This window comes from Macaca thibetana, chromosome 17 (genome assembly GCF_024542745.1).
Source record: "Macaca thibetana thibetana isolate TM-01 chromosome 17, ASM2454274v1, whole genome shotgun sequence".
Taxonomy (NCBI): Eukaryota; Metazoa; Chordata; class Mammalia; order Primates; family Cercopithecidae; genus Macaca; species Macaca thibetana.
Window position 1 is genome coordinate 92,337,103 of NC_065594.1, and position 20,973 is coordinate 92,358,075.

Sequence of the window (20,973 nt, forward strand, 5' to 3'; positions counted from 1 at the left end):
ATATGAGAAGAAATGAGCTGATCGTGAGCGAGCTTCCTCTCTCAGGACTGATTTTTGAAAAATGGTTTTAATTAGTAACATCTTTAAAACATATTTAGATGTTTAGGACGTTGAATGATGGACGTGCACATCCGACCTGCCCAGCTGCAGGTGGCACTGCCATTCCAATTTCCGTGACTTTCCTCAGCACCTTAACCACGCACAAGGGAAGGAAACGCAGAGAGAGGGGTTTGGTGCTGACCCCAGAGGCGACCCTGATGGCTCCTGTGCTCACCGCTCCCTGCTTCCGTGAATACAAAGCCTCTGTCCTTGTGGATGGAACCAGCATTTAGGGCTTGATTTCCTGGTTATTCAAAGAGGCCCTTGGAGGATCACCTTAGGTCAGGAGTCGGAGACCAGCCTGGCCAACATGGTGAAACCCGGTCTCTACTAAAAGTACAAAAATTAGTCGGGCGTGGTGGCAGGCATCTGTAATCCCAGCTACTTGGGAGGCTGAGGCATGAGAATCGCTTGAACCCAGGAGGTGGAGGTTGCAGTGAGCTGGGATCGTGCCACTGCACTCCAGCCTGAGGGCTAGAGCAAGACTCTGTCTCCAAACAAACAAACAAATAAACAAAACCAAAGAGGCCTGAGCTCTGGAAACACCACGCGAAATGCGCCATCTGTTTCCCCATTTTCATGCGAGTCAGGTTAGGGCTTACCTGTCCTGGGCTTGCACACAAGCCCGCAACAAAACGGGGTTCGTGGTCTCTGCTCCTGGGTGGCTGAGACATTGAGCCTCTCACCCTATTTTCGTCTGTAGCTGTTTTGGGGGATGCAGCACAGAGAACGAGCTTCTGGCCATTTCAGGGGGCGGTGGCCTTGGGACCATCTTGTTGCATCTGGGTGGTGGGTGTGGAAGGCAGGAGGGGGATGGTGTGTGGGGCTCTGTCTTTCCTGGCAGAAGCCGGCTCTCAACACCTGTAGCTCTCAGAGGAGCAAACCCAGCACAGAACACTTTGAACAGAATCACCGTATTTGTGGAGGCTAATGGGACACCAAGGTGCCACTCTCCGGGCGTGGAAGCAGCCTTTCCCTCTGACGTCCCTGATGCCAGTGGGGGACACAGGAGGCGGGGACCCTCCAGCCGTTCTGTGAGCGCCTGTGCAGGGTGTCCCCGATGCCAGTAGGGGGCACAGGAGGTGGGACCCTCCAGCCGTTCTGTGAGCGCCTGGGCAGGGTGTCCCCGATGCCAGTGGGGGGCACAGGAGGCGGGGACCCTCCAGCCGTTCTGTGAGCGCCTGTGCAGGGTGTCCCCGATGCCAGTGGGGGGCACAGGAGGCGGGGACCCTCCAGCCGTTCTGTGAGCGCCTGTGCAGGGTGTCCCCGATGCCAGTGGGGGGCACAGGAGGTGGGACCCTCCAGCCGTTCTGTGAGCGCCTGTGCAGGGTGTCCCCGATGCCAGTGGGGGGCACAGGAGGTGGGACCCTCCAGCCGTTCTGTGAGCGCCTGTGCAGGGTGTCCCCGATGCCAGTGGGGGGCACAGGAGGTGGGACCCTCAGCCGTTCTGTGAGCGCCTGTGCAGTGTGGCGGGACGGGTGTGCGCTGAGTAAACGATGCTGAATAAATGCATTCTTTGGCTGCAAACCAGATGCATGCTCTAATCACGTCGGCTCACAGAAGGGCACATGTGGTGCTTGGGACAGTGTGTGGCTTTCACAAGCAGGCCTGAGCTCCAGCCCTGCCACCTTCTCTTCCTGTGGCCTGAAGCATAGACTAATAAGAGTTAAAATGGCATTAGGCCATTTACATGGCCTTGCACATCAGCTGTGAGGCTGGAGCCTTGGGTGTGCCCAGCATGGTGCCCACTGACTCTGAGAGCCTGAGGGTGGCACGTCACCTCGGGGGCCATTGGGAACCCTGGACGCTGTCACCTCTCCTCCCTCGGAAGCAGCCATGGGGCAGAGGGTGGGAGCTGCTGCCTTGGGATCAGCTAAACACCTCTTGGGGAAAAGTATCTCCGGCCACTCAAAGCAGCCTCATCACTTCCTCCCTCGAGGAGCTCGGCAGCAGACGGGGGTCACAGGCGTGGAACTTCCCACTTTGTTTCAGGACAGCCAGCAGCACGTCCCTCCCTTCCTCCGGGTTTGTAGTTGTTTGTTTGAACTTGAGACTTCCTGAGGCCTGGAAGGTGTTTTTGGCTTGCTCCATAAGGCAAGGGGTCCAGCCCACGCAGCCCCCTCTCCGCCCTGTCTGAGGAAGGAAAGGCCCAGAACTTGTACACAGCGGGGCAGGCGCGGCAGCCGGGTCTCTCGGCACCACGGCATTGTCTGCCTGCTCTTCCCGGCGTGCAGGGCGGTGGTGGCTCGGGCCAGGCTCCGGGAGGCCAGGCCTGGGGCAAGGACGGCTGAGGGCTCCGGGAGGCCAGGTGCTCTGAGGAGGTGGCTCAACCCTCTTGGGTTCTTTCTTGTGACTTGGTGAAGCCCAGAGTCATCAGAGTCCTGAGCACCTGCCTCTCGTGACCATGCAGCACCCACCCGGCTTTTAGCTGTCCCCGCAGAGACCCGAAGGCTGTGTCTCCAGCATCAGGGGTCGCCTGTGGTCCCTGCGTGAAGAACCAGAGCTGCGTCCGCTTTGTAGCAGCCTTTGTGACAGGGCGGCTCGATGGCCGAGAAGGGAGCATCCCGGGGGACCCTGCGGCGGCTGTGGTCGCTGCCCAGGAGGCGCCGGGGAACTGCAGGGCGCTCGAGGCCAGGTGAGATGCAACGGGGTCGCGAGGCATGGGGGCAGGTGCGGTGTCTCCTCTGCAGGTGTCCTCTTAGTGGGCAGGCACCTCCCTAGGGTATTTCTCTCCCCACTTGACCAGCAAAACCTGTGCAGCTTGGAGACTTTTTAAAAAGGTGGAGATGACTGCTAGGCATCCCGCTCCAGGTCTGTGGGTCCAATTTTCTTTGTTCGTCTTGGGGTCGGCCCCGTCCTGCAGTTCTGGAACCTGGGCGTAGGAATTTCTGCTCCGATTGGAAAGACGTGAGGGAAGTGAGGGAAGTGAGGGAAGCGGCGGTAGCGGGTTTAATGAGGCTCCCCTGGGCACACGCGGTCTGTGGGCAGCTGGGTGTCCTTTGCGTCACAAGAGGTGTGTTTTGGGGGGATGAGGGCGCAGAGCTGTTGCAGATGCGGCCCAGGCCAGGTGGACCAACAATGCAGGCTCGAAGTGCCACACACAGAGGAGCTCAGGCTGCCCAGGCCCCTCTCAGCCATTCAGGAACAGCAGGAACAGCCCGATGCACAGCCTAAACTCTCACAAGTCACAACCAGTGCTTTTGTTACCTTCAGAGGAGCAAGGGCATTCTGCTGGCTTGAGGGAAAAAGGAACTTTTCTGATTTCCGCTCCCTCCTGCCCTTTCCTCGGTCTGGTGACCTGGAACCACGGCGGGCTGTGGAACGTGGGCAGATGTTGGCTGGAGCCAGCCCCCTGCCCTGCTTTGACCTGGCTCCCCATGGGGTTTGGGAGCGTTTCTTTCAGGGATGGGTGGGCAGCGGCCGGGCATTGGCAGGCGAGCGTCAGGGAGAGGAAAGGGAGGCAGCACACACATCCAGATGGTGCCTGACTGCCCTGGGACCGAGTGGCCCTGGCCAGGAGGGGCACCACACGCAGGACAGCCTCTCGGGCTGCCGCCTTGCCCTTTCCCCCGCCTCGGGCATGGACAGAGCCTGTCACACTGAGGAGGACTGTGTCACTTGCTGCTGGTCAGCTAAGTGTACGCTGTGTGGGTGCAAGTACCCCAGGGCCAAAATAACAGATCCCAGTCTCCCTCCGACTCCACTGACATCCACCCCAGCACGGTGCGAGGGAGGCAGCCAGGGGCCGTGCATGAATCCCGCACACGCCAGGGTGACCGGAGCTCCATTCACGCCCCACCACCCTCTGAAAGCTGAAGTCATAAGACCCTGGACGTGAGCACAGCGGGGGCTTGGAGACGGGGACCCCGAGACATCTCCTTCCTGTGCAGTGGGGACCTGAGGCGTCCCCTTCCTGTGCCTGAGAACCCCTGAGACATCTCCTCACTGTACATAGGGACCCCCGAGATGTCTCCACACTGCACGGGGTACCACCCTGTTCCTTGTGGGAGCAGGAGAACGCAGGAGCCACAGTGAACTTGTCCCCGTAGCTTTTACAGCAACAGGGGCCCCTCTGCGGTGGCAGCAGCGGGAGACAAGGTGATGAGTGTCATCCGCTGTGAATTCTGCGGTGCTCTGGTCCCCTGTGAAGACACTGTCCATGACGTTCACACTCACTGAGCCACGTCCTGCCCTTGGCTGGAATGTGAGGGCGGTGAGGCACCCCCATCCTGTAAGGAAGTGTGCACCGAGCCCTGGTCCCATGGCATCTGAGTGGAGCGGCCCCCACGGCACAGATCACCTGGGTATAGTGAGAGGCAGACCCTGGGTCCCTGGGCCTGTGAGCCTGAGACTGGGTGACCACCAGCTCCCGGCAGGGTCCACACCCCGAGGCACAGGCAGGGGGACGCACGGCCTCTGTGTGGGGCCTCCTCCTCCAGGCCGGGCGGTGCAGGTGCGGCTCAGAGCCCAGTGCCCTCTGCCTCCCATCGCCTGGGCTGCCAGTGTGACCTGCCCGGCATGGGCGCCTGGGGACTGAGCCTTGTCCGGCCCCCTCCCAGCCCTGGCTGTCTCCCTCGGCAGGAGCTCGGCACCGCGCAGGTTTTCTTCCCAGGATGTGTGTCTCTGATTGGAAGGTGGAGGAGTCACAGACGCCCCTTTGTGTTTCCAGGTCTGGACTGGGCAGGCCCCTGCCGGGGCTGGGGGAACATGCTCAACTCGCGTTGGACCTGAAGGTTGTGGGGAACCAGCCCCGGAGTGCAGCGGTGGAGGCCATGTCTGAGGGGTCAGGCAGGGGGGGCCCCAGCAGAAAGCATGGGGCCGACGAGGGGTACCAAGGGACAAGAGCTCAGGAGCTTTGGAAAGAGGTCCAGGGGCCTAGTGGGCTCCAAGGAGGGCAGAGAAGCCCCACATGCTTCTAGCAATAGGGGCTGTGCCCACCTCGTGAAGGGGATTTCTGGGCTGGGGACGAACGCACAGGATGTGGAGGGGTAGGAAGGGCAGGTGACAGAAGCTTTTTCCAAGATGTTGGCCATGCAGTGGAGAGGAGTGGACTCTGGGCCAAGGGTGGCCGCGTCCATGGGGCCTGGAGCCTGCAGATTGCAGGAAACCACGGAGTGGTGGCAGCAGGGGACCCAGGGATGGAGTGAGCCCCGGCTCTGTGGTGGGCAGCCGGGGGCATCTCCCAAAGGCTCTGCCCCCTCTGTCCATCAGGTGGGAGTTGCGGCAGACGGGGAGTCGGGGGGCCTCCTGTGGAGGAGGGTGTGTGCCACGGAAGGCTGCTGAGCCCTCATTGTGTCTGGTAGGAGCAGGGGTCACAGCTGTGTCGAGAGGCCTGCCCTCGTGTGCTGTGGGAGGGAGAGGCATGGTTGTGGGGAGCTGGACCCTCAGGACAGGGTGAGCTGTCCCAGCAGTGGCTGAGCCTGTGCTGCATAAGGGGCTTGGCGTGATGTCTGCGATCGTGTCTGTGGTTGGAAGTGACGTCTGGGCTGGAACTGACACCCAGTTGGAGCCGTGACAAAGGACAGGATGATCAGGGAAATTGCAGAGAACAAGGGCAAGGATGGAAGCTTGAGGGGCGCCGTGGTGTGGAGGGGGTGCGGGTGGAAGAACCCTCAGGAGCTGGGCTGGGGCTGGGGCTGGGGCACAGCTCGTCCCCGAGTCTGTGGTGGTGACTCTGAGGCGGCGCTGGTTCTGGTGAGGAGGTTGGGGAAAGCACTTCCTGATGCCTTTGGGCGTGGAAAGTGGTGGGGGCAGCCAGGCCGGTTCAGTGCAAGGCCGGAGGTGAGGTTCAGGTGCGGCCCACAGGCTGTGGCAGGGACGCAGCACTCAGCAGGTGCCTCAGGGTTTGTTGGAGGTGAGGGGGTAGCAGGGCCCCTCACACAGGTCTAGGGTTGCACGTTCATGGCAGCTGGGTAGGGACGGGAAGCTCCAGTAAGATCCACCATGGGATTTTTCACCAGAAACTCCTAGAAGTTAATTCTGTGTTGTGAGAATAAAAAAGTTAAGATGCCTTTGGCTTCCCGGCCGGGCGCGGTGGCTCACGCCTGTAATCCCAGCACTTTGGGAGGCCGAGACGGGTGGATCACGAGGTCAGGAGATCGAGACCATCCTGGCTAACACAGTGAAACCCCGTCTCTACTAAAAAATACAAAAAAACTAGCCGGGTGAGGTGGCGGCGCCTGTAGTCCCAGCTACTCGGGAGGCTGAGGCAGGAGAAGGGCGTAAACCTGGGAGGCGGAGCTTGCAGTGAGCTGAGATCCGGCCACTGCACTCCAGCCTGGGAGACAGAGCGAGACTCCGTCTCAAAAAAAAAAAAAAAAAAAAAAAAAAAAAGATGCCTTTGGCTTCCCATCTGCTGGGGAGCGTGCCCAGTGGCACGGCGGAAACCCAGGCCGGACCTCACAATTGCAGGATGAGCCTGCTCCCTTCTGTCCGGCAGGCGGCCTTCTCCGGGCATTGCCCTGCACCTCGACGGGCCCAGCAGGGCTTGAGTCAAGCTCCGTAAATGCAGCGCCCGACATCTGAGGGCCGCCACGCTGCGGGTTCCCGTCTCCACAGCCCGTGGCGCTGGGCAAGGCAGAGCCTTAGGCGGAGACAGGGAGCCGGGAGGAGTGTCGGATGCCTGTGGCCTCTTTACAGCTCTGCGGCCTGCCTTATCTCGCCGGCTCTGCCCTTGGTAATCAGGATGTGAGGTGGGTGACGGACACTTGAGTGCTCGTGACATATTGTGGCCCTGGGGAAACGTGGCGTCTGCAGCCTCCTGGGCCTTCCCTTCTGCCTGGCTCCCTCCTCCTCCACCCGCCCACCTGTGTGCCTGGGTCAGGCTGGCTTCTGCATCTCTGAGGACAGCCCTCTCCCCGCGCTGCCGCTGTTTTCCTTGGGTTGAGCACTGAACAAAGCCCCTTTGGGTTAGGAGGCAGGCGGACTTCCACCCCACATGGAGGAGCAGCCTCCGCTGCCCGGAGGAGACGGTGCTGGCAGAAAATGTAGCTGCAGGTGGCGACTTTCTGATAACCAGGAGGGGAAGTTGTCCTTTTACTGAGTGGAGGTTGGGACGGGTGCTGAGGTTGTCCGCCTCCCCTCTGTCCTGCACGGCCTGGTGGGGAGATACCACCACACTGCAGAGAGAGCAGCACCCTCGCTGGGCGCCAGATCTCCCGGGGTCCACCTGTGCTGCTCTGCCCTGGGGTATTCGGAGCTGAGTTCCAATTAAGCCAAGAAAAACAGATTGTTTTACTTAGAATTGAGAAATTCTCCTCCTTTTTTTTTTTTTTTTTTTTTTTGGAGATGGAGTCTCACTCTGTCACCCAGGCTGGAGTGCAGTGGCGTGATCTTGGCTCACGGCAACCCTGCCTCCTGGGTTCAAGTGATTCTCCTGCCTCAGCCTCCTGAGTAGCTGGAATTACAGGTGTATGCCACCACACCTGGCTAATTTGTTTTTTATATTTTTAGTAGAGATGGAGTTTCACCATGTTGGCCAGGCTGATCTTGAACTCCTGACCTCATGTGATCCACCCACCTCAGCCTCCCAAAGTGCTGGGACTACAGGCGTGAGCCACCGCGCCTGGCCTAGAAATTCTCTTCCTAAAACGTGTTCGAGATTGGCACAGGAAGTTTTAAACAGAATCAGCATTCACCGTAAGCAGCAGATAAATACATTTGAGGCACCCGGGGTGAGTGATCTCAGCTAAACTCCCCTTTAAGCTTCCTGGTAGTGCGTGCAAAAAGGAAAACATTTGGATCTAAGATCATGCACAAAGAAAAGCTGTTCTGGGAGGAACCAATTCCTCCGCGATCGCACTCAGCTCCCTCGAGGGAAAGCTGGAAGGGGAGAGGGCGTCAGGATACGGGTGCTGGTGTCTCTGTGCGGCTCATCCTCCTTCAGGGACCCCTCTGCTTCTGTCCATCCCTCAAATTGCCAGTCGTGTCAGCATCTGGGGCCGTGATCAGATGGAGGAAGACTGGCAAGCAGTCACCTCCGACAGGACTCTCTGGCTCAGTCTCCCCGGGAATATGCTGCTCCCCAGGCACAATGGAAAACGTGCTGCGTGTCATCTTCCGGCTGCCTGTTTAAAGCAAGGGAGGCCACGCCCCCAGCGGGGGCGCCGGGACCCAAGGCGAGAATAGCTCAGGTTTGTGCCTTTTTCCGCAAGTCCCCCCTCGGGCGGGCGCAGTGTGTCGCCTGGACCTGCGTGTAAACATCAGGGCGGACCAGGAATCGGCCTCCAGGAGGGTAATTACCTGGCGTACTCCGTCCCAGGTAGTGGGTAAAATGAAAGTAAAAAGCCAACTGGTCCCTTATGCAGATTTTAGGGGACAAAGTTCAGCATAGAAAGGTCCTGTTACAAGGAGAGGGTTGTGGGAGCCCAGGGCAGCACGCGTCCTCCCTGGCATCTGATCCTTGCCATGGGGGACGGAAAGCCTGTCCAGATTTCCGTGGCGGAAATGAAAAGCTACTACCTGTATTCTGAGTGGTGCTCCTGGCTGCTATCCATGGCTGAGGGTGAGTCTCCTGGTTCCCCGTGAGTCCCTCGCAGGTGGCGTGCTCAGAGCAGTAGAGGCGGCCTCTGGGTGAGGCGGCGTGGAGGTGCCCTCTGTGGATGCCCCATGATCCACAGGGCACATGCAGTCTGTGTCCCCTGTGGAATTTGCAGTAGCTCAGGGAGTGGGGACGAGGAGCAAATGAGCTTTTCACCCTAAAGTTATCCTTTGACCCTAATTTATGTCACAGCTACCAAAACCAAATAAGCTCCCTTTGTCTGGCAAGCCTAAGCCTCACACCACTGTACAAACAGCTGGGGGCTCAGCCTGCACCAGGCTGCCCCACGTCCTGAGAGCTCTGATGTCCAGCGGCCGCGGCTGCAGGTGCAGGACAAAGCCGAGGCCATGACCGAACGCTTTGCCGTCCCCTTGACCATGGGACACCTGGTGATATGCCTGAGGATTGGCCCTGGCACACTGAAGCCCGGTTTATGCAGAGCTGCCCGTGGTCAGCCGTGCAGGGAGCTGTGAGTCCCGGCCACTCTTCCCGTCCCGTGGTCAGTGAGCCCCCGGGGCCATGCGTGGGGCTGAGCAGGTCTCCTGCCTCAGAAGGCATTTCCTTCATTCAACCTTGAAATCCAGAAAATGCCCTGGAATGAGGGAGGGCTCGCCCCTTCACTGGCTGAATGCCATCTGTGTGTCTGCCTGGCATGACCTGCGTTCGGGGTCTGATCCTGGCTGTGAAGACACGGCCTCCATGAGGATGGGGCCGCAGATGGATGCCGTGTGGTGGTTTCCCGGGGCCCAGAGTGCTAAGTCCTTGTCCTCAGAGTCGCAGCTCTGCTGTTTATCAAACTGCATCCACTCTCTTCTGAACTCACCCGTTCTGCAGATGAGGAGAGTCGGAAGGTCACGGAGAGAAATGCTGAGTATCACAGGGTTGTCAGAGCGTCCCGCGGACGGTGCGGGAGGACACAGCAGGAGCTTAGTAGACGGCAGCACCACCACCCATTCACACCTGGGCTCCCCCAAACCTCCCACCTACCCACGGTCCCGCTGCCCTCGGAGGACCCACCGCGCAGGGGTGTTTAGGACGGTGGCGGCACTCCCGAGACCACAGGCAGGTCTCTGAGGACACGCGGTCTCCTGGGCCCGCTGGTTAGGACAGAAACGCAGGAGCCACGCAGAGTCTCTGTGACACTGGGGACCCCCTGAGGGAGGGAAGCCCCATTGGAGGGTCTGCTGGGCGGGGCCTGCCTGTGGGTGGACACTGGGCTGAGGGTGCCAACCCCGCCACGGGGCCTCAGTCCTGCTATAGCCAGGTCTGTGCTGCGCCCTCACTCCCCTGCCCGCCTCACAGACCGTGGTGCGCTCCCCCGACAGCGGAGTGTACACTGCACTCTGCCAGGGCCGTCTAGGGCTCTCTCAGGACTGTGGGGATGCCACAATGGATGGACAACATGCAGTTACGTTTGACAAGAAAACGAGCCGGTGTCCTGCCTAAGGCTCTAGGGAGGCTTCAGGTGGGACTGGGAGCCAGCGCCAGAGCTGGAGCACGAGGTCACAGGGCCACAGCCACCCTGGGCTGCCGCGTTTCCATCTCGGTGGGTCCTTTCACGCCGATGGCACCCAGTGAACTCAGTCAGTGGGGCTGCCTTTCCCTGACGCCGTCCCTTCACCTGGCTGCAGGGCCGCAGACAGCAAGGGCCGCAGGGCCGCTGCAGCTTGTTCAGGTTCAGGTTGATGGGGTCCCAGAAGGCATCTCCCTCACCTGCCCTTTCCAGTGCTTTTCCAAAATTTTGTTGTCTGCAGCCACGCGGAGGGTGGTGTGGGCCTGGAGCACCTGCAGCCCCAGTGGGGGGCGGGGACCTTGTAGACGCAGCCCAGGGCTCGTTGTCTGCCCCCTGATCTGCCCAGCACAAGTTCAGCACCAGCACCCATTTGTCTTTTTCCTCTCTTGCTTTTCACTCACTGCTCAGACTCCCCTCCTCAGACAAATTAAAACCACGTCAGAGTGGCCTAGCAGGGGAAGCAGAGCTGGCCTTCTGCAGCCTCACACTTGAGTCCTGGAGTTCAGAGATTTTAGCTGCTCTGCCCAAAACGGTCTAGCAGACTAAGGAGGGGGCCGGGTGTGAGGTCTCGGCCTGCGCTGCACGTGACGTTTTCACTTCCATGGTGGTGGCAGAGGAAAGGGAAGTCCTCTGTGCTGTGGGTTGCTGGTCTTTGCACGGTGGTGAGAGGGTTGGCCGCTGGGCTCCCTTGCCCCCATCCTGCCTCCCATCCCTGTCCAGGGCCTGGAAGGGGCCAGTGTGTCTGGAAAGTGTGAAGTCCGGCAGGGGTGTGGGAAGTACCCACGGGCACCATGGCTGTGGGCGGACACAGGTGGGATCGTCCCCCTCATCACAGGAGACCTGTGAGAGAAATGACCAGAACGGACCCCGCCCAGCCCATGAGGGGACAGCCTCACCCAAGCAACACACACCCATTGTCACAGTTACTTGGAATCCGGCTGTATATTTTTGTTCTTCAGAGTCGGGGAACGGGGCTGGGAATCAGAAGACTGCTCTGAATACACAGCGTGTTTAGAAGAAAGTCACGGGGTTGGGCTGCGGGATGAGGAAGCCTCCTTTTGGAGGTGCAGACGCCACTCGTCTTGGGGCTGAGACCAGGAGTTTGCGCCAATCCGAAGGGAAGGCAACGGCGTCTGTGGCAGCGCACGTGCACCCGCCGTGTGTGGTGGCGCGGCTGCCTCTGCCCGGGATGCACGATGCTCTCTGTGGTCATCTACTGCTTTTTTTTTTTTTTAATTCTACATGGTGAGCCGAAAAGGTTGTTAAGCACCTTTGGGGTCCAGCCCTGCCACGATAAGAACGTATTTCTAAAAGAGCGGAAAGCAAAGTGGTGGAGAAGGCCAGCACTTGCCTGGTGTGGGGAGCAGGGCCTGGGCACATGAACCTTTCCCTGCGGAGCTGGTGCCTGTGTGTGCACAGGTGTGGTGCGTTTTAATCCTCGGCAGCTCTGTGTGGCCTGGAGGGACGCGTCTGTGCTGAGCAGGGGATGGAGCTGCCACATGGAGTCCTCCCTGAGGTCTTAGACTCCATGCGAGTTCAGTGATGTTTTCTTTTTTAATTTGCCAATCTCTTAAACCAGCAGTCCCCAGCCTTTCTGGCACCAGGGACCAGTTTCATGGAAGATAACTTTTCCACGGACCAGGGGTAGGGATGGTTTCAGGGTGAAACTGTTCTACCTCAGATCATCAGGCATTAGATTCTCATAAGAAGCCCACAGCCTAGATCCCTCGAATGCACAGCTCACGGTAGGGTTCGCTCCTAGGAGAATCAAACGCCGCTGCTGATCTGACAGGAGGTGGAGCTCAGGCAGTCCTCACTCACCCGCCGCTCACCTCCTGCTCACCCCCTGCTCACTCACCCACCACTCACCTCCTGCTGTGCGGCCCGACCAGTACCGGTCTGTGACCCGGGGCTTGGAGATCCCTGTGTTAAACCATTCAGATTTGTGGGAACCTTGTCTTTCCTTAACGCACAGGAACTACCGTGAAGTTCCTACCCTTCGTCACTTTCTTATGTTTAAAGTCCCCTGGAACTTACAGAATGTGGCGGCTACACCAGGTCCAGTCACGTCGTAGGATATTTGTTCCAAACCCTGCAGTGTCAGGTAAGTTCGGGGACAGGAGACCACTTTGTCTTCATCCCAGAGAAGTCTGTTTTTTCAAGGACAAAGTAAAGAGTGTGCTAAGCAAACCCAACGCAAGTGCTTATCCCAAATGCGGTGCCTTAAGAAGTGTGACATAATAAACCACCCAGTGGCCGAGGCAGGGAGCGGCGGCTGGCAGAGACCCTCACACAGGTTCGTCAGAATCACGTGGCGGGGTCTGCTCTTGCAAGGAGATCTCTACTTTCCACGATTGCCAAGAGGAGTTCAGAGGACTTTCCGTGACTTCTATGTACAGGCACGAATTTTCAGAAAACCTAACTGTTTTCTGTGTGGAGCTAAGAACAAATGAATTAGCAGAAGATGACAACGGCCCAAGGGGTGCTTTTCTTCATCCCTTCCTTCTTCGCTTACTTGGGAAGTGTGTGCCCAGCGTCTGCTCTGTGCCAGGCCAGGCCCAATGCTGCAGGGAAAGCAAAGAATCAGCCCCTGTTCTCTAAACAACGGGCAGGGATGACCTGGGTTAAGGAGAACTGGCGTGTTTATCAGCTTTGAGGAGAGTGCAGCTGGCTGCACGCGCTCCCGAAAACCCGCCACCGCCTCCCCTGAGCCGCCACCCCGCAGCCATGTGACAGTAAACTAGGTCTGTGCTGGCACATCGTTGCCACAGAGACAAAAACAAAGCAAGCCTGCTCGGCCTCCGCCACCTGGCTCTGCACCTGGGGCTCTGCACCTGCGTCCAGCTGCTCTGTGGGGCCTGCAGGAGGGGACGGGACGGGAGCTTTCCTTCCAGGAAGCAGAGCCTCAGCTGAACCTGAGTGTGGCCATGACACTGCGCTCACAGAGGCTCTCTGCGAAATCCGGCCGCCTGCTACCTGCTTCTGTTAACTTTGTACACGTTGTGTGGGACTTGATTCGCTGGTTTTGGGGGGCATTTCCCGGGACCTGATTCGCTGTGTTTTGGGGGGCGTCTCCCAGAACCTGATTCGCTGTGTTTTGGGGGGCGTCTCCCAGGACCTGAATCACTGTGTTTTGGGGGGTGTCTCCCAGGACCTGATTTGCTGTGTTTTGGGGGGTATCTCACAGGACCTGATTTGCTATGTTTTGGGGGGGCGTCTCCCAGGACCTGATTCACTGTGTTTTGGGGGATGTCTCTCAGGATACGAACACATTTCAGACACATTCTCCAGTTACAGTACTCATTCCACAAGGAAATAACAGCAGATTTTTAAAGTGTGACTTCTTTAGAACATTGGAAATTTTATTAGAAGTTGCTAAGTATTTCAAAAATCTATCAGAAGTTTGCAAATGATTCGATAAAAAAAGACCCTCAAGATGGCAGCTCAGGATGCACTGAAATTTGCTTTTTTTGAGAGTATTTGGCGTTTGCTGTTTGTGACCCGATTTTCATGCCCTGCAGCAGACTGTGCTACCTGGCCAGGAAAGGGGCCCATTTGCTTAGAGCCAGGAGCCCTTCCCTGCAGGCTAAGTTACCGGAAGTCATGTCTGGCAGGGCGGGATTTGGCTGGTTCTGGTTTCAACCACAGCCGACTCCACAGGGCTTGGCCTATGTGGTATTCAGCCCACAAGAACAATTTATTGTTAAAAGCACCTGTCTTACCCTCCCTAGTGATCTCACTGTATTTAAAATATTTATTTAAACAAGGCAAGTATTCCCTTTTTATTACAGGTTGAGTGCCCCAATTGGAAAATCCAAAATACTCCAAAACCTGAAACTTTTGAGCTCCGACATGATGTCACAGGTGGAAAATCCATACCTGACCCCACAATAGGTCACAGTCAAAACTTACTTCATGCACAAAATTAAAATGTTGTATAAAATTACCTTCAAGCTTCATGTATGAGGTGTGTGTGAAACATAAATGAATTTCGTGTCTAGACTCGGGTCACATACCAAATGTCTCATTATGTATATGCAAATAGTCCAAACTGAAAAAAATCCAAAATCCGAAACATTTCTGGCCTTAAGCATTTCGGATACGGGATACCCAGCCTGTAGGAGATACTTGGCCATGTTTAGTGGGAGCCAATGGATGTGTATTTGAGAATCTGCCTAAACCTGGACCGTGCTTCCTGATGCCATGAGGCCCGGTTGGAATTTGCCCTACTTCCCCATCTCAGGGAGGGCGGTAGGCGGGGAAGCTGTGTTCCTGTGGGGAGAGCCACCGCCTGCCCAGGGCGCTCCAGACGTTCCTGCTGTGCATCTGTGGTGGCCACTTCTCATCCTCAGGGCTGCACGTCTATTCCTTGGGAGTGGATTAGGGAAATAAGTGTGGCCTGTAGGGAGCTGAGTTTGAAGCAGTGAGCTGGGCCCACTGAATAATGACGTGGAAGCTTCTCAGCCCGGTCTCGTTTTTGTGAAATGGATACCGAATATTCTAGGTGGGGAAAGGTGGAACTTGGCACTTACATAACTTACCCTTCTCCCCTTACTGATTCATAGCCAATCATTTTTATTGCATTAGGCCTCCTATACTGTACATCTACAGAACATCGGAAACACTGAAAAGTTCACCTCAGTTCTGGCTTTAAAAGCACTGACTTTCCCATTTTATTTGAGCTGGGAACAAAGAAAATACTTCTCAGTGATGTGTGTTCATCTCGTAAGGGTGTCTACACTGAGTCAGACCCTGGTGCAAACCCCAAGATACTTACAGTGGCAGTCCCGGCTCAGTCTCTGCCAAACGTGTGCAGGCATCAGGCATGAGTCCATGGGCCGCTGGGGTGAGGAGAAGCTCCCGCCTCTGCAGCAAGGTGGCTTTTAAGCCAGAGGTTACGACGCGCTCTGCCGCCGAGGGAGAGGTGGCGTGGGGCATGGGGAGGCCACAGAGAGCTTGTGCTGACAGAGGCTGGGGGAGGATCTGGTGATGGAGACAGGGATGGCACAGCCCCGGTAAAGCCACATGATGTCTTCTTGTGAACATGGCGGCAGGGGAGCGCCGGGCATGCAACACGGACATGGCGGGTATTCCAGGATGCCCCAGGGCAGAGGCTCGGGGGGCAGTGTGGGCTGACCTGAGGGGTCTGGTGTCAACACCGGTTCAGGAATTTGACTTAACCACAGAGACCGCCAGGAGGGTTTTCAGCAGAGATGTGAAATGAGACTCCGCTTTCGGCAAGGAAATCAGTGAGCAGGTGGCAGTCGGGAGGGACTGCATGGAAACAAGTGGCTTAGGACCATCCTAGTTGTTCAGACGTCGGATGAGGCTCCAGGATCCGAACCACAGAAGTGGCAGTGGGAGGGGAGGGGGAGAGTGCCTGGAGAGAGGTTTCGGGGCAGGAGGGACGGGGCTTAGGGATGTTTCTTGGAGAGAAGAAGCGAGAGGTCATCGTCAATGGCCCCACAATGTCGGGTTTGGAATTTGGGGTGGACGGTGGTGCCATTGGTCAAGACAGACTTCAGAGGGAGTGGTTAGGTGATCCCAGCCCATTTCAGAACCAGAAGTGGCTGTGTGAGCTGGGAATGGGGTTCTGAGTGAGGATGACACCACAGATACCTTGGAGATCTGCCTCCAGTTAAGAGACATGCTTGCCTCCTGGGTAGGATTTTCCCCTCCCTTAGATCGGGAGGCGAAGAAAGACAGCGAGGAGATCCACAGCTCGATTTTTTTTTCAAATAAAAGGCACAATCAAAACAGCAGCAAACACACCTTCATTTTAAAGAGAGCAGAAGAGGGGTGGGGTGGGAGGGCAGTACCCAGGACAGGGTCCCAGCAGACCCTCCGCCTTCGTCTTTTTCCTGATTAAAAAAAGCACCTTCATGCCGGCCGGGGGGCGGGGCGCGTGGGACGCCAAGCTGACGTCACCGTCTGTGCCCGTGTCTCAGGCAAGGTTGTGGCTGCCGGCGGGGCGGGGCGCGGCGCGTGGGACGCCAACCTGACGTCACTGTCTGTGCTGGTGTCTCGGGCAGGGCCTGGCGTGGCTGCCGGCGGAGCGCGGTGCGTGGGACACCAATATGACGTCACTATGACGGTGTCTCGGGCAGGGCCTGGCGTGGCTGCCTGCGGGGCAGGGTGAGGTGTGTGCGACGCCAACATGACGTCACTGCCTGTGCCCGTGTCTCGGGCAGGGGCGTGGCTGCCGGTGGGGCGGGGCGGGGGGGGGGGTGTGCGACGCCAACATGACGTCACTGTGCCGGTGTCTCGGGCAGGGGCTGGCGTGGCTGCCGGCGGGGCGGGGTGCGGTGGGGTGTTTGCGACGCCAACATGACGTCACTGTGCCGGTGTCTCGGGCAGGGGCTGGCGTGGCTGCCTGCGGGGCAGGGTGAGGTGTGTGCGACGCCAACATGACGTCACTGTCTGTGCCCGTGTCTCGGGCAGGGGCGTGGCTGCCGGTGGGGCGGGGCGGGGGGGTGTGCGACGCCAACATGACGTCACTGTGCCGGTGTCTCGGGCAGCGGCTGGCGTGGCTGCCGGCGGGGCGGGGTGCGGTGGGGTGTTTGCGACGCCAACATGACGTCACTGTGCCGGTGTCTCGGGCAGCGGCTGGCGTGGCTGCCGGCGGAGCGCGGCGCGTGGGCGCCAAGCTGACGTCACGGTCTATGCAGGTGTCTCGGGCAGGGGCTGGTGGGGGAGTTCCTCGTGAGTATCTGAGTTGAGTTTGTAAAAGTGTGTGAGAGCGGAGAAAATATTGGTGAAAATATTTTCAGACATTTGGATTCCCCTTTGGTGAGCTTTCTCGTTTCTTCCCGCTGGTCAGGAATGTGGCTGCTTGAACAGCTGGGCTCGGTGACCAATGTGCCCAGAGCCCGGAAGCCTGCGGTGAGGCCGCGCGATGTCCTTCATCCCGGGGAGTAAATCAAGCCCCGAGGGTGGGGCATCCTCCCGGGCACACGCTCTCCTGCCTGGGGTCGCCGCTGTGGGCAGGACATCTGGGCCCCCCAAGCCGTCCCATCTGCGCTGGTCGGGTGAGTGAGTCGGAAAGGCCACCGAGGTTGGGGGCTGTGAAGCCAGCGGGCTGGGCTCAAACCCAGGCCTGCGCTTCCCCTGTGAGCCCAGGCAGCCCTCGACCCGTGTGTGGCTCGGTTTTACCCCCCAGAAAGGGGGAACAATGGCAGTGTCCTCGTGCGCTGGGCTGCCGCGACCGCCCCAGGTTCTGCTTCTGGACAGGCCCCGGGGTGCTTCCCTCCGTCCCCTCGTCTCCTGTCACCTTTCTGCACGTGGTGCCGCATCCTCTGACCTGCATGGCGCTCACGTGTGTCTGCCCCTCCTGTGTTCTCCTCTCCAGGATCAGCTGTTTGGTGGCACACCGCTGTGTGGAGGCACTGTGCCCGTGCCCCGGGCTCAGCTCGTTTTACACACTCGCTCACGGAGGCTCGGGGTGTCTAGTGACTCTCTGAGGGCACGGAGCTCGTGTCAACCAGCAGAATGGGGACGTAGACCGGGGCTCGCTCTCGAGCCCGTCCGCCTCCTGAACACACCTGTTTGCTGAGCATATGATTAAAGAAAGAGGGTCCATTTGAGAGCTTAGGGCAGCACCCAGTATACCGTCAGCACTAAGCTGTGTGAGAGCTTAAGGCAACATCGAGTATACAGTTGGTACTCCGTACATGTTGGCACTGCAACTACTATCCTTGCTGCTGTGTGAACTGCTGGGTGCCAGTGTCTCGGGGCTGCCACTTCTGCCTCAGGAGAGCAGAGGGGAGCTGGCGGCTGAGGTGGGGTCGGTGGCAGGGTGAGCCTGTGGTGTTGCAGCTCCAAGGCCTGCTGGCCTGAAGAGTTACCCCTGGGCTGTGCCCCGCGTGGGACCGTGCAGGATGCAGGGAGGAGTGTGGCTTCTGGGGGTGGAGGTGGGGGCGGCTGGCATCCTGTCACTGAATCCTCCTTCCATAGGAATGGGGGGATGAGTGGGAGAGCAGATGGGGCCTCAGCTATTCCTGCCCTCTCCCCTGGACTCTTCTCCTCTCCCTGTGGCATCAGATGGGTGGGATCTGACTTACCAGATGAGTGGGCAGGCATGGCCTGGAAGCCAGTTCAGTCCTAGGCATACCCACAGGAACCGACATCCCCACACTAAGCAGCACCTGGGGGCCACCAGGGAGTGATGCCGGGTGCAGCCTTTACATCAGCTGAAGCACAGTACGGCCCTGCCCTCGCCCATACCAGACTGGCCTTCACCAGATCCGAGCCTGGCGTTTTCTCCCCACATAGTCCCGAGTTCCCCTCCCAGGGCCCCATTTAGAGACTGCCCACTTTCTGTAAGCCACCAGACTCGTGCAGTCTCCAAGGCTGGCCCAGCCCGCGTCGTCTTCTAAGGACATCCTGTATCACAAAGGTAAATGACGTTTAAAATGTAGGCCAGGCTTGGTGGCGTGCATCTGTAATCCCAGGAAACTAAGGCGGGAGGACCGCTTGAGCCCCGGAGATCAGGGCTGCAGTGAGATTGTACCATTCCACTCCAGCCTGGGTGACAGAGCGAGGCCTTGCCTAGAAAAAAATAAAGAAAAGGTGTTGACTTTAGAGAGTTTTTGACAAAAGAATGGAAATGTTTCTGGTCCCTGCATCCAGCCAGCCGTAGAGACCCCGACACTCCAGGATGGGCCGTCCTGCCCTAGGCTGTGTGTGCAGCGGGCCTGGGACGGGCCAGGCTCGACCTGTGCTGTGATTTTCCACCCAGAAGATGGCGAATGTTTCCCACCACGTGGAACATCTGTTGGGGAAATGGTGTTCCAGAGTGGGCAGTGCCCTTCAGAGGCCTTCAGAGGCCCTGCATCTCCATCTTTTCTCCACGGCATCCTGCGACCGTGCTGCTCAGGTGTTCCCCACAGACCCAGGAATGCCCTTCTCGGATGCACCCAATGGTCCCGAGACTGTCCTCCTCAAATGGGTTCATGGCCCAGAATGGCGTCCAAGCTGCTGGTGAGCCCTGTGGGTGGAGACCTGGTGCCACCCCTCATCTCTCCTGAGTCCTGATGGTTGGCAGTGCTGCCCACAGCATCTGGACGGGGGCTGTGTTGTGTCGTCTGTGCCTGTGCACAGCCGAGCCCCTGCCTGGGATCCTCAGCTGCTTTCTCTGCCATTGCCACCCCCATGAAACTCCTGCACGGATCTGGACGCGCCCTGGCAGCCGCTGGGCCGGTCCCGCCCTCGCTGTCTCAGGTGTGGCCAGGCAGCTGCGGGAGCTGGGCCTGGGCAGGTGCTGCTGCCAGCCCCGGGCCTCCCTCACCTGCACGGCTCTCCCAGCCGAGCGGCTGCTTCCCATGAACCGGGGGACTCTGAGATCATCTCATCTTCATGTCTCCGTCTGGGGAGAGCGACTTCCCAGCTCGGCGGCAGACCCAGAGCCCCAAATTCCCATCGAGAGCCTCAGGTGAGTCTTGAGACCAAGACCACTGTGGGTCTGGCCCAGGAAAACACGCTGCCCTCTCTCGGCTGCACTGAACCCAGGCAGCAGGTGCCGTCCGCGCTTCCAGGTTTGATGGGGGTGCTGCTGACGCCCCTGCGCAGGGTGGGGGCCGAGGAGCTGGCAGGCAGACTCTCGGAGCAGTGTTACACGGGCAGCTCCTGCAGATACCCGTGTAGACGTCACTGTCACCCGGAGCCGGGACCCGTGCGTTTACGGCAGAGTTGGGGGCATGGACGTCGCTGACCCCTGCCCCGCGTCCACTGTCCCTTCAGCCCCAGCCAGCTGGTGAGCCGCACCCTCTGCGTCTGCTGCTACAGGGTGTTTTATTTGACTTAAGGTTTAGCTGTTTGCTTTGTGCGGCGGGTCCCACCCCACAGTCTCATGGCTCCAGACAGGGCTGACCAGGTTTGTAAGACGAAATTGTCCATCCGGGAGGAGGAGAAAGCAACTGCCCGTCCAGGTTGGCCACTCCACCCTCATCCATCACACCTGGTGCCGTCACCCCACAGCTCCTGGGGGTGGGAAGCGACCGTCAGACCTGGTGCCGTCACCCCACAGCTCCTGGGGGTGGGAAGCGACCGTCACACCTGGTGCCGTCACGCCACAGCTCCTGGGGGTGGGCAGCGATCGGTCGAGTTCCTGCTGGACAAGGGCCCCAGGCCCCCTGGGCGTCCCCAAGGTGCAGGGCCCAGCGTGGTGAGGCTCATTGTTCAGATCTGCCGATCTGGGGCTGGCGTGTCTGGTTTCCTCTCCAGGCAGGGAGCTCCTTCCTGTTTAGCTGATCCCGACAGGGCAGGAATGGGCTCTTGGCCGAGGTGCTGGGCCTGCCCGCAGCAGCGGCTCCCTGAAGCCGGCACATCAGCTCTGTGCCCTGCGTGAGCCCATGTGTGCGGGGCCTTTGTGTTGCATTTCAGTGAGGGCCCCGGGGTCCATTGGGCGCCTGCTGGGCTTAAACTGCAGTGTTTGGGCCACTTTCCATCCTGTGTTCCGAACCCCCACACGCAGCACAGCTCCTAGACACGCTCATTCATGTAATTTCTAGCTACATTTGTAAAGCACATACACACAAATAAAAGGTAAGGGCCAAATAAAGCATGAAGTCTCCTCACTGCTGTTCTTGGGAAGGCACAACTTAAATGTGTAACAAAGTTGGAAAGCAGCACACAAAAGATAACAACTAGAAACCCAGGGCCCTGGCGTGTCGGGGAAGGGGGAGCTCAGAGCCAGGCCAAGCATGAGGAGGCTGCGAGCCATAGACCTGGCCGGGGCTGTTGGGAAAATGGGCTTCGGACATTTCTGGAGGGTTCCGGAGGGTCCTGGAGGCCTCACCAAGGAGGCCACGTGATTGGTTACGTT

The 20,973-nt window shown here is 58.7% G+C and overlaps 2 protein-coding genes across 4 annotated transcripts in view; both read left to right on the top strand.

Moving 5' to 3' along the window:
* The window catches only part of MCF2L (MCF.2 cell line derived transforming sequence like), a 205,328-nt gene that overhangs the window by 88,913 nt on the left and 95,442 nt on the right, over positions 1–20,973 (top strand). The window contains exon 1 of one of the 3 annotated variants that reach the window (XM_050766975.1): positions 1,874–2,734. The exons of the other annotated variants lie outside the window; for them this stretch is intronic. Within the exon in view, the coding sequence (XP_050622932.1) occupies positions 2,644–2,734 (91 nt within the window). The 5' untranslated portion in view covers positions 1,874–2,643. Of the gene's footprint in view, positions 1–1,873; positions 2,735–20,973 lie in introns of those variants that run through there. 3 annotated transcript variants of the gene reach the window in all.
* LOC126940808 (uncharacterized) lies at positions 2,745–5,689 on the top strand. The gene has a single exon (XM_050766976.1). It carries the CDS (start codon positions 3,128–3,130, stop codon positions 3,935–3,937), a length of 810 nt encoding a protein of 269 aa, XP_050622933.1. The 5' UTR covers positions 2,745–3,127; the 3' UTR covers positions 3,938–5,689.